This window comes from Haliotis rufescens, unplaced genomic scaffold (genome assembly GCF_023055435.1).
Source record: "Haliotis rufescens isolate VD_foot unplaced genomic scaffold, xgHalRufe1.0.p SCAF_17, whole genome shotgun sequence".
Taxonomy (NCBI): domain Eukaryota; kingdom Metazoa; phylum Mollusca; class Gastropoda; order Lepetellida; family Haliotidae; genus Haliotis; species Haliotis rufescens.
In genome coordinates, this window is record NW_025963857.1 from 9,541,948 (window position 1) to 9,556,488 (window position 14,541).

The window sequence follows — 14,541 nt, forward strand, 5'->3', positions numbered from 1 at the left end:
ATCAGGCTCACGGTGAGAGATTCACACCTCTCTGACTAGTGTGTCTGTATCAGTTCGTCAGTGAGATAGACTCGTAGAGTCTATTAACAATGATAACCCAGGAACCAAGTATTTGAAGTCTTAAATACCAGTGTCTAAATGCTTCATTCAACCTTGACTGGACCTCGACATACTGGTCGTACGATGTTCCACAAGGTGACATAACAATGCTGTTAAGCTGTATGTACAGGGATAAGGGCCATAAGTATGTGTCTTGTGTGGACATACATTGTAAATAGACTGTGTACTAGGATTTCGATTAGAGTCATCAAATGACAATACAAACATTTGAGTGAGTGAGTGAGTGAGTGAGTGAGTGAGTTTTGGTTCAATGCCGCTTTTTATCAGTTATAACAGTTATATCAAAGCCTGAATTGATGCAAGCCTCAAATGCAACCCACCAACACATGTCTGGTGCTAACAAACCGGGATTTGAACCACAATAATAAGTCCCTGGTTAAATTAAGGGACGCGAAACACGGCACCCTAGACGACAGGGCCACCCTGTTCAAACGTTATCAAGGCCGACATTTACATCGCAACCAAATACTCAGGCTACCATCCAACCACGCAACTTCGAGAAACAGTGCAAATGCAGCACCATGCGTAGCCCCTATCTCTCATTGCTTCAACCCTGGTATTGGGTGAATATGTATAACGCTGGACTTACTTGAGGGGCAGGACTTGCGCAATTGCAACACGTCGCAGCCAAGACTACAGCCATAAGTCATGCTTATGTGATGCTGAGGCAAAAACTGTCATAAAACCCGGAGACACGTTTTTTACAGAGATCACACAAGTCTGACAGGTAAGACCTGATCATGTCGACTAGGTATACCTTACTGATTGTTTACGCGACCAACATAACGGTGGAGTGAGTGAGTGAGTGAGTATGGTTTTACTCCAGCAATATCAGGGCAGGTGAACCCTTTGTACTCGTTTAGGGAATCGAAACCAGGTCTTCGGTGTGATGAGCTAACGCTTTTAAGCACTCGACTAGCCCGCCGCTCCAACATAACGAAACAAGGTCATTTTACCAGCCCGTTCCGGAGTTTATATAATCTGACACCGGTTATACAACTAAACTTCACCTGTTTTTTTATAATATGATTTAAATCTAAAACTATGTGTGTTTATCCAATTTGTCTTTCTATCACGTTGAAGAAGGAAGACTTAAAAGTCCACCGTCAAACATCAGTCGAGCGTCCGGACATGAGCATGGCGTCCTGGCTACTGGTCCTCGCTGTCCTCGCCGTGGGTGCACGTGCAGCTGTACCAGAGGACGAGATCACAGAGTTGCCCGGATTGAGTCAACCTCCCAGCTGGAAGCAATACTCTGGATATCTGAAGGCCTCGGGAACCAGGAAGGTGCATTACTGGTGAGAACACCTGGTGGTAACAGATACTGCTGGCTAGAACACCTGGTGGTAACAAATAATACTGGGTAGAACACCTGGTGACAAAAAGTACAACTGGTTAGAACACCTGGTGGTAACAGATACTGCTGGCTAGAACACCTGGTGGTAACAGATACTGCTGGCTAGAACACCTAGTGTTAACAAATACTGCTGGCTAGAACACCTCATGGTAACAAATACTGCTGGCTAGAACACCTGGTGGTAACACATACTGCTGACTAGAACACCTGGTGGTAACACATACTTCTAGCTAGGACAACTCATGGTAACAAATACTGCTGGCTAGAACACCTGGTGGTAACAAATACTGCTGGCTTGAACTCCTCATGGTAACAAATACTGCTGGCTAGAACACATCATGGTAACAAATACTGCTGGCTAGAATAACTAGAAATAGTGCTGGTGTAAATACGTCGTAGTAATGCGATACTGATGTTAAGGCTATCCCGTAATAATGATGGTGAGAATACTCTGTAATAATGAATACTGCTTTGAGAAGACCTTGTGTAACGAATACTGCTTTGAGAAGACCTTGTGTAACGAATACTGCTTTGAGAAGACCTTGTGTAACGAATACTGCTTTGAGAAGACCTTGCAATGAATATTGCTGTGATATTACCTTGTATAACGAATAATGATGTGAGATTACCTTGTAACGAATACTGCTGTGAGAATACCTTGTATAACCAATACTGCTGTGAGAATGCTTTGTATAACGAATACTGCTTTGAGAATACCTTGTGCAACGAATAGTGTTTTGAGAATACTTTCCAACGAATAATGCTGTGAGAATACCTTGTAGTAACGAGTACTGCTGTAAGAATAAGACCCTGTGGTAACGAATATTGTTGTGTGATTACCCTGTGATAACGAATACTGCTGTGAGAATATCCTATGGTAACGAATATTGCTGTCAAAATACCGTGTGGTAATGAATATTGCTATGTGAATATCGTGTGGTAACGAATATTGCTTTGTGAATATCCTATGGTAACGAATATTGCTATGTGAATATCGTGTGGTAACGAATATTGCTATGTGAATATCCTATAGTAACGAATATTGCTGTGAAAATACCGTATGGTAACGAATATTGCTATGTGAATATCGTGTGGTAACGAATATTGATGTGAGTATATCCTGTGGTAGCGAATACTGCTAAGTGAATACCCCGTTGTAAAACATACCGATGTGCGAATACCCCATTGTAACGAATACTACTGGTGAAAATACCCCGAAATGTCAATATGTAGTATTGAAATACTGCTGGAGGATTACCCGCTAGTCTTGCTACTATAAATACTGCTGCTGGAAATACCTGGAGGTAACAAATTACTACTGATGCGTAATAATGCTGAACCACGTATAACCTCTGATAACTGCAATGACTGACCTGTCAGACATACGTTCATACTACTAGTATATATATCCCCCCTCGCTTGCAACCATTACCTGTAAAAACCCTCATCATTGAAATGTCCTTTAGGTTTGTTGAGTCTCAGAGTTCCACACCGAAGACGGACCCCGTGGTTCTGTGGCTGAATGGAGGCCCCGGATGTAGTTCCCTGCTAGGGCTCCTCACAGAGAACGGGCCGTTCAGGGTGAGTGACCTGCTTCAACTGATGGATCCACGGATACCCCCTTAATAGGCGACGTCATGGATTAGGTGGTCAGGCTCGGTGACTTTCTTTATTGCGAGTCTTCGTACCCAGGCGGCTTGGGGCGTTGCTCATAATATGAGATTTTGGATTGTCTGGTCGAGACTCGATTATTTACAGGACAGCTCATATAGCTGGAATATGCTGAGTGCGGCGTTAAGCAAACATTAAAACCGATAGATAGCCATGACCGACCGTAATAGCATGTAAACGACCTCTTGTAATGGTAAGAAAAGTGATCAAGTGATGTATTCTCGCAGTCAAATCCATTTAACAGACTCAAAGTTGGCCATTATACTTATCTCGTGAATAAACAATCCTACTGCACGATCCCCATTTTGGCTGAATTTCTTATTTGTTTCCTCTTTGCTACCTCACAGATTGCTACTGACGGGGAGACGGTGGAGTACAATCCACACAGCTGGAACGCGGTAAGCTGTGTGTGTGTGTGTGTGCGCGCGCGCGTAAGTGTGCGTGCATCCTGGAAAGACTAAGAACTCTGTTCAATATTTTCGGCATCCGTGTGCCCCTTTGATGGAGAAGGATTGCCGGGCATCAACAGCTATTCAAAAGCAATAATCGCTTCTGCAAGTCATGCCCAGCAGTCATTTTGACCTCCAAAGCACCATTGTACATCGAGGTGTTCCTCTGTTACCAGATCGCCAACATGCTGTTTCTCGAGGCCCCAGCCGGTGTTGGGTTCTCCTTCAGTGACGACAGAAACTACATCACAGATGACGATGAGGTGACCGTATTGACATGTGGACAACATCACGTGTTTACTATTAACATATGGCCAACATCACGTGTTTACTATTAACATATGGACAACATCACGAGTTTACTATTAACATATGGACAACATCACATTTTTATTATTAGCATATGACATGCGTCAGGTGTTTACCATTAACATATGGACAACATCACATGTTTACTATTAACATATGGCATGCGTCATGTGTTTACTATTAACATGTGGACAACATTACATGTTTACTATTAGCATACGGCATGCGTCATGTGTTTACTATTAACATATGGACAACATCACATGTTTACTATTAGCGTATGGCATGCGTCATGTGTTCACTATTAACATATGGACAACATCACATGTTTACTATTATCATATGGCATGCGTCATGTGTTTACTATTAACATGTGGACAACATCACATGTTTACTATTAGCATATGGCATGCATCATGTGTTTACTATTAACATATAAACAACATTACATGTTTACTATTAGCATACGGCATGCGTCATGTGTTTACTATTAACATATGGACAACATCACATGTTTACTATTAGCATATGGCATGCGTCATGTGTTCACTATTAACATATGGACAACATCACATGTTTACTATTGTCATATGGCATGCGTCATGTGTTTACTATTAACATGTGGACAACATCACATGTTTACTATTAGCATATGGCATGCATCATGTGTTTACTATTAACATATAAACAACATCACATGTGTACTATTAGCATATGGCATGCGTCATGTGTTTACTATTAACATGTGGACAACATCACATGTTTACTATTAGCATATGGCATGCGTCATGTGTTTACTATTAACATGTGGACAACATCACGTGTTTACTATTAGCATATGGCATGCGTCATGTGTTTACTATTAACATATGGACAACATCACATGTTTACTTTTAGCATATGGCATGCGTCATGTGTTTACTATTAACATATGAACAACATGACGTTTACTATTAGCATATGGCATGCGTCATGTGTTTACTATTAACATGTGGACAACATCACATGTTTACTATTAGCATATGGCATGCATCATGTGTTTACTATAAACATATGAACAACATCACATTTTTACTATTAACATGTGGCATGCATCATGTGCTTACTATTAGAATGTGGCATGCATCACGTGTTTACTATTAACATGTGGCATGCATCACGTATTTACTATTAACATAGAGACAGCATCACGTGTTTTCCCCATGTATATGAACTGCATCACGTGTTTAATATCAACGTATGGACAGCACTGCATGTTTATCATTAACATAAAGATTGCATCACATATTTATCATTAATTAGCATATGGACTGCAACATTATTTACCACAGGCATTTGGACTTCATCACGTGTTTACAACTGGAACGCCCCACTGGGATGTTTACTGTCACTGTCGGGACATGATGCCACGTGCTGTCGTTTGACCTTGGCCGCATGTCATGTTGCTTAGTAATGACAACTTCTGTCAACTGTTTGGCATTGGTCGTATGTCATGCTGTTCAGTAATAATGAAAACTTCTGTCAACTTTTTGACACTGGCCGTGTGTCATGTTGCTTAGTAACTATGGCAACTTCTGTCATCTTGATATGCTCAAGGTTTTGCCCTTTTAGATAAAGATTTTTAGTGTTTCTGTCGGTTTTAGTGTTTGTGGTTTTATGTGTTTAAGGTAGCTCACAACAACTACCTCGCGTTGAAAGATTTCTTCTTGAAGTACCCTGAGTACAAGACCAACGACTTCTACATCACTGGGGAGAGCTACGGAGGCATCTACGTGCCGACACTCAGCGCAATCGTCGTCGACGACCAAGACATCAATTTTAAGGTCAGTTAGTTGTGCGAGGATACGTGAAGCTACACGAGTTAAACAGTCACATGTCTAAGATTCATGAGTTAAACAATCACAGTGCTAGAATAATTGCCCACGTCAGTCGCATTGCCACCACCGCCTCCGTGGTCTAGTGGGTATAGCGTGGTGGGCGGAAGGTCTGTGGTTCGATCCCTTTGTACCCAAACACGTTAAAGATGGTATTTGTTGTTACCCCGCCTGGCGCTCGGCATTAGGTGGGCAGACTGGTCGACTCAGAATCGGTATAATTATTCTGAGTGGTGTTTCCGTGTAAACACATTGCATCGTGTGAACGAGCAAGTCGGTCCAACTTTTGACGTATCCATGCGGCATGGTGTCTCAGTGAACTCAAACTATAACACCAGACACAGAGTCCGTACTTGTACAAGAAGAAGACACATACGCACACGCACAGGCACACGCACACGCACACGCACACGCACGCGCGCGCGTGCGGACACACACACACACACACACACAGACAGGTAACAACAAGTACCATTTTGGGGTATGGGAACCTTCAACTCTCCGGCCGGACGCTCTACCACTAGACCACGGAGGCGGTCCCCAGTGATGAGGACCTCGCACAAGAAGTCAAGATGCCAAGAATGGGGAACAGCAAAGGAAGCAAAATGTTCAATCTGATCCTAGGATGACCCCAGTGGTGAGTACGTGGTCAGTAGGGTCAGTCTGAGTACTAAGATACACTTGTTGCGTCTCTCACATCTCGGGTACATGCGTTACGTTAACTATAGTACCAGGGCCGACGAGTTAGAACAATACAACGCTTAGACGTACGAGTTACGTCATTCTCGTTAATTACGCCTGTCACGTAGTGGACTTGTGGTAAAATACAGTTATACCTCGTTACTCCGGACAGCCTCACTCACTCACTCACTCACTCACTCACTCACTCACTCACTCCTATGATAACGATAACTGCTGTCTACCACTACCACATCTCTGTCAGAATGCTCCAGTTCCAATGTAGTTAATGCTGCTTCCAGGGGTTTGCAGTTGGCAATGGAGTTACTGACGCCGCCATGAGCGACAGCTCTCTCATCTACTTCGCCTACTACCACGGCCTCATCGGGGACATGTACGTAGACACTCCTGTATAAAACCTATAGACTATGAAGTGTGGCAACAGCTGCCAGATACACCAGGCTTAGTGACACACAAGCAAGGCATGACTCTCCAGAGCTAACAAGGACGTACCAGCTTGTTTGATATGTCTAAAAGTTCATTATGTAACCATTATTTAATGTGGAATTCACACGATATACAGCTTCATGCAAGCTCTGACGCGCATACAGTTTGGCCCTCACTCTCTGAAGGCTCAGACTCCAATGAGCGCACGCACTTCTTTACACATGGCCCATACATTTCCTTTTACCATGTGACCGCCGCCGTGGTCTAGTGGTAGAGCGTCCGCCCGGAGAGCGGAAGGTCCGGGGTTCGATCCCCGGTCGCGTCATACCAAAAGACATTAAAAGATGGTACTTGTTGTTACCCTGTCTGGCGCTCGGCATTAAGGGGCTAAAACAAGGACTTGTCGGCTCGGAATCAGTATACTGTGTCTGAGTCGGATATTCATGTTAAACTGCGGCATGGTATCTCACTGAGCTAGCACTATAAATGGGCATCAGTCCGGAGTAGTACAAGCAGCCGCACAAACACACACACGTACATGCACGTCGCTATATAAGTGCAATAATCTTGGACGCGACGTTAAACCCCATTTCACCTCATCTCACCTCCTTTTACCATGTAATCACCTCTCACCTCTTCTGCTCGCACAGGTTTAGTGCTGTTGATTTTGGAAACTTGAATGTCGTTAATCCCTCACTAACACGGTCATTTCTTCTTCTCCAGCAACTGGGACATCCTGATGACCCACTGCTGTAAGGGCCAGGAGGGCCGGTGCAACTTCTACGACAAAATCTCCAATGACACCAACTGCAAGAGAGCTGTACGTGTCACACATTAATTTGATTTCTCATCCCAAAGTGACATCCACGGGAGTTATCTCTCCGGTGAGATCAAGTGATGTCGCTACAATGAGAATCCAAATGTTTTGCAGACCATTGTTACGTCATCATAACCATGGCGTCACAAACAAGTTGCATCACTTATCTCTCTGCCGCTGAAGCTTGTTGGCTTCAGCCTCGGAATTTAAACTTTTATCGACTTGTGTTGATACATTTGATATCAAAAGACACTCGGGTGACATTCACTGTTAGCCTATATACACTGCAGCTATATATCAACACTATTTTATACCGCCAGATGCCACATAATATGGTGCTTGTTATACGTTAGTTTGTCTGTCAGATAACTCACAGTATATCAAATTATCTGTTTGATACAGGATTGTCAAACATTATGTATTACAGCATTAATCATTTTGATTGTCATACTATATACATGTATCAGACAAATATGTTTCAAGGGTATGGATTGTTTCGATATTTAATATACTCCTTAGAAACAAGAAACGCACATATGGTATATGAAATCCATTATTACATACAGAGTTGATAATGTAGGGGTTCTAGAATGCCAACTGTTGTCCATTTGCAAACGTTGAACGGGAAAAATACCTCGTGGGACGATTTGAAGCAAGAATATTGCAGTCGGCCGAAGCAAGGGTATCCATTCTGTCAGAGATCATCAGTAATAGACTATGATTTCGCTGCTAACAACCTGTTACGTCACTGGTCCGCGTGGCTAACGACAGGTCAGCCTCGTGTTACAAAGGCTGCCCAGGATCGTTTCACATGGCGACGTCGCATAGTTGCGTTAGATAGCTGCGTGCGACAAGGCCACCCTGAACCACACGAACACTGCACAGGCCGAGTGGGCCAACATTCCCAAACGTGTGATCCAAACGTGGAGTCTGTTTTTCCATATTTTGATATTTCAGTTACTGTTATCGTACCCTTTTGCAAATGAACACGATTTGTCATACAAATATGTGATAAATCATGTATAAAGAAGATATTGAATCGCTGAAAAGTGAAACGAAAATGTCAAAAACTCAAATGAAAATGTCAAAAACAAAAGCGAAAATGTCAAAAACTAAAATGAAAACACAGAAAACTATTTCCACCGCGGTGGAAATAGTTTTCCGTATTTTCATTTAGTTTTTGATATTTTCACACTTGTTTTTGACATTTTCGTTTTTGTTTTTGACATTTCCATTTTAGTTTTTGACATTTTCGCTTCACATTTCAGTGATTCAATAGCTACATGAAAGTACATTTTCCATGTATTCGATTGTTTTTATACATGATTTATCACATATTTGAATGACACATTTGTGTCAATTTGCAAAAGGTTACGATAACAGTAAGTGAAATATCAAAATATTGAAAAACAGACTCCATGTCCCTTATGGGCTACCGTAGAGCAGAAATCGAGTTATGTGTTTTTTTAGGGGTATATTAAAATATTACCTAGATTATACAAGGACATAGTATACTGATACATGTATGTAGATACAGATACCACAATGGCATTGCAACACGATGGATGATTAGTGTCAAGGGCTGTGTGTTGAAGACACAGTACACATAACTCTTATCTCCTCAGTTGTTCGAGACGTATCAAGCAGTTCTCGGCAGTGGCCTCAACGTCTACAACCTGTACGGAGAGTGCGTGAACACGGCGACCGGACTGACGTACGACGTCAACACAGGCACCTACATCTCCTCCAACTTTGGATGGTTCCTGCCACACTCACCACAAGTGCAGGAAGAAATCAGAGTAGGCCTGAGAAAATATGCCAAAAAAGAAATATTGATTTTCAAAATTACATGTACATTGACGTCGTCGATGTAAAACTAAGTACATTCAAACAAAAGCTAAGATTCGGCGTCTTTGAATGGACCTAATAATTAGGGCAAAATAGAATATTGATTTTCAAAACTACATTGAAGTGTGACCATATAAAACGAAGTAGGGTCAAATGCTGGTAACACTTCAATATCTTTCATTCAACGAAACAATTAAAACACACAAAAAATATAAGCCAAAACAGTCAAAAACGCAGAAACTCGCTTTAAAAATAATTTTCCTTTGTAAACTACCAGCATGTGCTGTACGTTGGTTCGGATCAAAGATTCGACCAGATAAGAAAATGATTTCCGATTTGTCAGCATGCTTAAACAAAATTAGACACTGGGTAAGTGAAAAACAAATTCTAATATGAGTCCAAAAAGGCAGTCACGGCTGCCTAAGTATCTAAAAGTAAGGGCATGAGTTTGACATTCCGTTCTTAGAACGAACTTTTGTCTCACGTCTGAAAACTTTGGGAGGAAGTGAGTTCGTAGCGTAAGAGAATACCCAATGAGCTTCGAGGATTATATGTCCCCATTGAAGGGACGGTGTAAGCAGGTTGTTATATAATTATATATTACTCACAATCATTAGAAGAAATAAGAACGGATTATATGCCTACCTAGAAGCTACACTGAATGCGAACTATTGTACAGACGAGGCAATGCTATTACAATTATAAACGTTTTTCAAGATGATGAAGAGTCTCCCATCCGGGATGCTCCGGATGACACCACCCTGTCTTAATGACACAAACGTCCTTGTATACCTGAATCAGCCGGAAGTGCGCCGAGCTCTCCATATACCGGACTCTGTCCAACGCTGGGACTCTTGCAGGTAGGTTTTAGGCTCTAACATATTTGAAGATGATGAGGGTGATCATGAAGATGATTTTATGAGCGCTTCCGGTTGAACCTATTTCGCATACTTAGGGTGACGATATCACTATCGCTTGAGAGTTCATAATGTTTTTGGGGGCTCGAGATGGAGTGAGTGAGTGAGTATGGTTTTACGCCGCTTTTAGCAATATTCCAGCAATATCACGGCGGGGGACACCAGAAATGGGCTTCACACATTGTACCCATGTCGGGAATCGAACCCGGGTCTTCGGCGTGACGAGCGAACGCTTTAACCACTAGGCTACCCGACTGCCCCGGCTCGAGATGGAAGGCACCTATTCCGGTTCTACTGGATTTAAGGTGAATTGTCGGTTTTTCGTGTACCGTTATGCCAGTCCACCGCCCGGCGTTACCATAGATTTTCATCTACCTCTACCTTTACACCAACTTCCGGTGATCTCAAAGATTCGGAAGATAACTGTGTAATTAATATACCTGAGGGTGATTACCTAAAACAATGGCGAAGCTATTTTGTTCATTACATCATATTACATAATCAAATATTGTAAATATCAACTCAGTATTGGCTGATTTAGACCTTGTTTAAATATGACAATCCAACTAATTCAGCCTATCGATGGATTGCATTTCACTTATGTAATGATTTCTTTCCCTGTAATTTCTGAACTATCAAACAATCTCCTTGAATTAATGATGAGCAATTCGCTTATTTTAGCGGACCGGTGTCTCAGGGCTACACAACCATCTACAGGACAGTGAGGGCACAGTACCTAAAGGTCCTCAGCGCAAAGGTTTGAATACGTCATAACAAGTTCTCAGGTTGATAGAAATGTTGAGGGTTAACTCCTTGAGATGAAATACGGACCAGTAAATAGTTTCTATATTGGTCACAATTTATCCAGTTCCTTGTAACTATCGAATGATAGAATAATTTGTAAGGATGCTGAGAGGAGTGACATATATGAATTTCTTGGTATGTGATAATACAACGTTGATGTTGCAGAGGCGGGTGTTGGTGTACAGCGGTGATGTGGACATGGCCTGTAACTTCCTCGGAGACCAATGGTTTGTCGACTCCCTCAAACAGATGGTAGGTTGTGTGTGTGTGTGCGTGTGCGCGTGCGTGTGCGTGTGCGTGTGCGTGTGCGTGTGTGTAGCCCACCCAACTGAAATAATCAATAGGAGATGTATTGTTTTCTTATTATTTACTTCATTAACATGGCGACTAGTTGAAGAAAAATCAGCCAATCAGCGTCAAGTATTTAAGCACGCGGCCATATGAGAAAGGCTGACAAGATAGTCTCCCCTACACCTAAAAATGTCATCCATATCAATCATCCTTACACTGTCCTCTTCAAAACCTTTGGGTTCCTAACATTTGCACTAATTACCCGAGAGAAAAAATAAAAAATCTGAACAGTATGGCCAACTCCATTATCTGGTTTCAACTTGATTCATCGACTGACCACTTTGACTTCAACCCTTCAGTGGGATTGTAGCCATCCAGGACTTCCGCGTTCTGCAAGACTCCGAAGTAACTTTTTGTCACATGGATCCAGATGAGAACTATTTACCCTCTTGCCATAATACCCTTTCTGTTTCTGTGATTCCCCTTTAGAACGTCCAGATGCTAGTTCATATGCTTGTTGCGTGCACCTCCACCTCTTGGAGTGAGTGAGTATGGTTTTACGCCGCTTTTAGCAATATTCCAGCAATATCACGGCGGGGGACACCAGAAATGGGCTTCACACATTGTTCCCATGTCGGGAATCGAACCCGGGTCTTCGGCGTGACGAGCGAACGCTTTAACCACTAGGCTACCCGATCGCCCTCCACCTCTTGGAACGATATATATGAGAGAGAATAACGCACATCCAGTCGAATCATTCTACCTCAAGTGTCTCTTCCATGAACCTTTGAAATTTGGTTGAAAGGGAACCTGATTCCATTCATATAATCCTCTATTATCCTTTATCAACTCTTATCCTTGAGGTTGTTTGGAACATCTTGAATAATAGGGATTGGTTGACAGCCTCCCTATAATCCATACCGAGTCGTAGTGGGCCATCTGTCTTCCTCACCCTCCTCACACAAACCAAGGGGCTGCTATAGAGAGATCTGATAAAGTATTTCCTCAGCAGATCTGCTGAATATCTCTTCTCTTCCTGATACAGAGGTTATGGAATTGGGATGTAAGTCAAGCTCATAATCGAGTTACAAATGAGTTTGTGGTTTACCCGATGAACATGCTGACAACTATAATCCCAATATAAGGTACACTGAAAGCCGCTACTTCTCAGAACGCCGTCACGTCCAAACTGTGCATAACAAGGGGAAGAAACATTTTTAGTGGTCAGAGGCTTCCACGTATCATTGACCCGCTGTTCTGCTGATGTACAGAGGCAATCATCACAATTGGTTCCACTGTGCTGACACTGACTACGAGATGTATGTCTTCCTGATGCTCATTACATGACACCGGTGGCTTTGTTCCTACAACTGGGGTCATCCTAGGATCAGATTTTGCTTCCTTTGCTGTTCCCCATTCTTGGCATCTTGACTTCTTGTGCGAGGTCCTCATCACTGGGGACCGCCTCCGTGGTCTAGTGGTAGAGCGTCCGGCCGGAAAGTTGAAGGTCCGGGGCTGGAACCCCGGCCGCGTCATACCCCAAAATGGTACTTGCTGTTACCCTGTGTGTGTGTGTGTGTGTGTGTGTGTGTGTGTGTGTGTGTGTGTGTGTGTGTGTGTGTGTGTGTGTGTGTGTGTGTGTGTGTGTGTGTAGCTGCCTGTACTAATGTGTATGTGGTTGTTGTTTAAAGCCACACTCAGCAATGTTCTTAACAGGTGGTTGGTAATTATTCAAGTCTTACCCAGACGGTTCTATGGTGCGGTGACACACTACCAACCATGTCGTAACTTAGGTCAAATTCTAACCAGGAAATCCTCCGAACGACTGACTACAAATATAATACTTGTCTACATCCGCTGTTGACAGACCGTTCAGCCCCGAAAGCCTTGGTACTACATTGCTGCGGACAAGACAAAACAGGTGGCTGGGTTCGCTAAAGGGTTCGAGAATCTTGTGTATGTCACCGTCAGGGTACGTGTCGTTGTCTTGTCATTTTCATTGCATCTTTCCCCATCTACATATCTCATAGATCTTTGTCCCTTAAACTGCGTCACTGGGTACCATAAAACCGCGTCTCCAGGTGCCATAGATACGTGTCTCTATGTATTATAGATCCTGTCTCTGGGTGTCAAAGATACGTGTCTCTATGTATTATAGATCCGCATCTCTAGGTATTATAGATCCTGTCTCTGGGTGTCATAGATCCGCCTCACTAGGTCTCCATTTAATATTCTCCTCGACGTCAAAGATGTAAAAAAAACATAAATCAATTAAAGAAGTCGTGATCAATAAACTGCAAAGGGAGGTGACAAACACAAAGCTGCATTTAATCTTTGACGTTTTGTTTGCAGGGAGCCGGCCACACTGTTCCGTCAGATAAGCCTCGACCAGCACTTGTCATGTTTACAAACTTCATCAAAAACATTCCTTATTAGACCAATAAACCTGAAGCATTGCGTGTGTATTTAGAAACTTATAAGCTATTTCAGATGTCTGGTAATTGATTTGAGATATTTCTTAAATTCATCACTGTGACGTCATGTGGAGCCACTGTTCCTAGAGGCAGTGACACAGTACTGTGATGTCACATGAAGCCACTGTTCCTAGAGGCAGGGACACAGTACTGTGATGTCACATGAAGCCACTGTTCCAAGAGGCAGTGACACAGTACTGTGATGTCACATGAAGCCACTGTTCCTAGAGGCAGTGACACAGAACTTTGATGTCACATGGAGCCACTGTTCCTAGAGGCAGTGACACAGTACTTTGATGTCACATGAAGCCACTCTTCCTAGAGGCAGTGACAGTACTGTGATGTCACATGAAGCCACTGTTCCTAGATGCAGTGACACAGAACTGTGATGTCACATGGAGCCACTGTTCCTTGAGGCAGTGACACAGTACTGTCATGTCACATGAAGCCACTGTTCCTAGAGGCAGTGACACAGTACTGTGATG

The 14,541-nt window shown here is 42.8% G+C and overlaps 1 protein-coding gene across 1 annotated transcript; it reads left to right on the forward strand.

Annotated features, from left to right (window-relative positions):
• The first annotated feature begins 746 nt into the window (after window positions 1-746).
• Window positions 747-14,236, forward strand: LOC124131632 (lysosomal protective protein-like). Its single transcript, XM_048397527.1, has 14 exons — window positions 747-847; window positions 1,204-1,418; window positions 2,944-3,058; window positions 3,496-3,546; window positions 3,774-3,860; window positions 5,574-5,729; window positions 6,761-6,852; window positions 7,629-7,725; window positions 9,348-9,521; window positions 10,288-10,430; window positions 11,169-11,244; window positions 11,457-11,543; window positions 13,450-13,554; window positions 13,935-14,236. Exons 2-14 carry the CDS (start codon window positions 1,252-1,254, stop codon window positions 14,016-14,018), a joined length of 1,434 nt encoding a protein of 477 aa, XP_048253484.1. The 5' UTR covers window positions 747-847; window positions 1,204-1,251; the 3' UTR covers window positions 14,019-14,236.
• The last annotated feature ends 305 nt before the right edge of the window (window positions 14,237-14,541 follow it).

Bases quoted from the DNA above. Each gene is read 5' to 3' on its own strand.
- LOC124131632 (XM_048397527.1), top strand. From the start codon at position 1,252: ATGAGCATGGCGTCCTGGCTACTGGTCCTCGCTGTCCTCGCCGTGGGT. The intron at 6,853-7,628 runs GTACGTAGACAC...CTTCTTCTCCAG, and splicing joins CACGGCCTCATCGGGGACAT to CAACTGGGACATCCTGATGA. The intron at 11,544-13,449 runs GTAGGTTGTGTG...CGCTGTTGACAG, and splicing joins TCGACTCCCTCAAACAGATG to ACCGTTCAGCCCCGAAAGCC.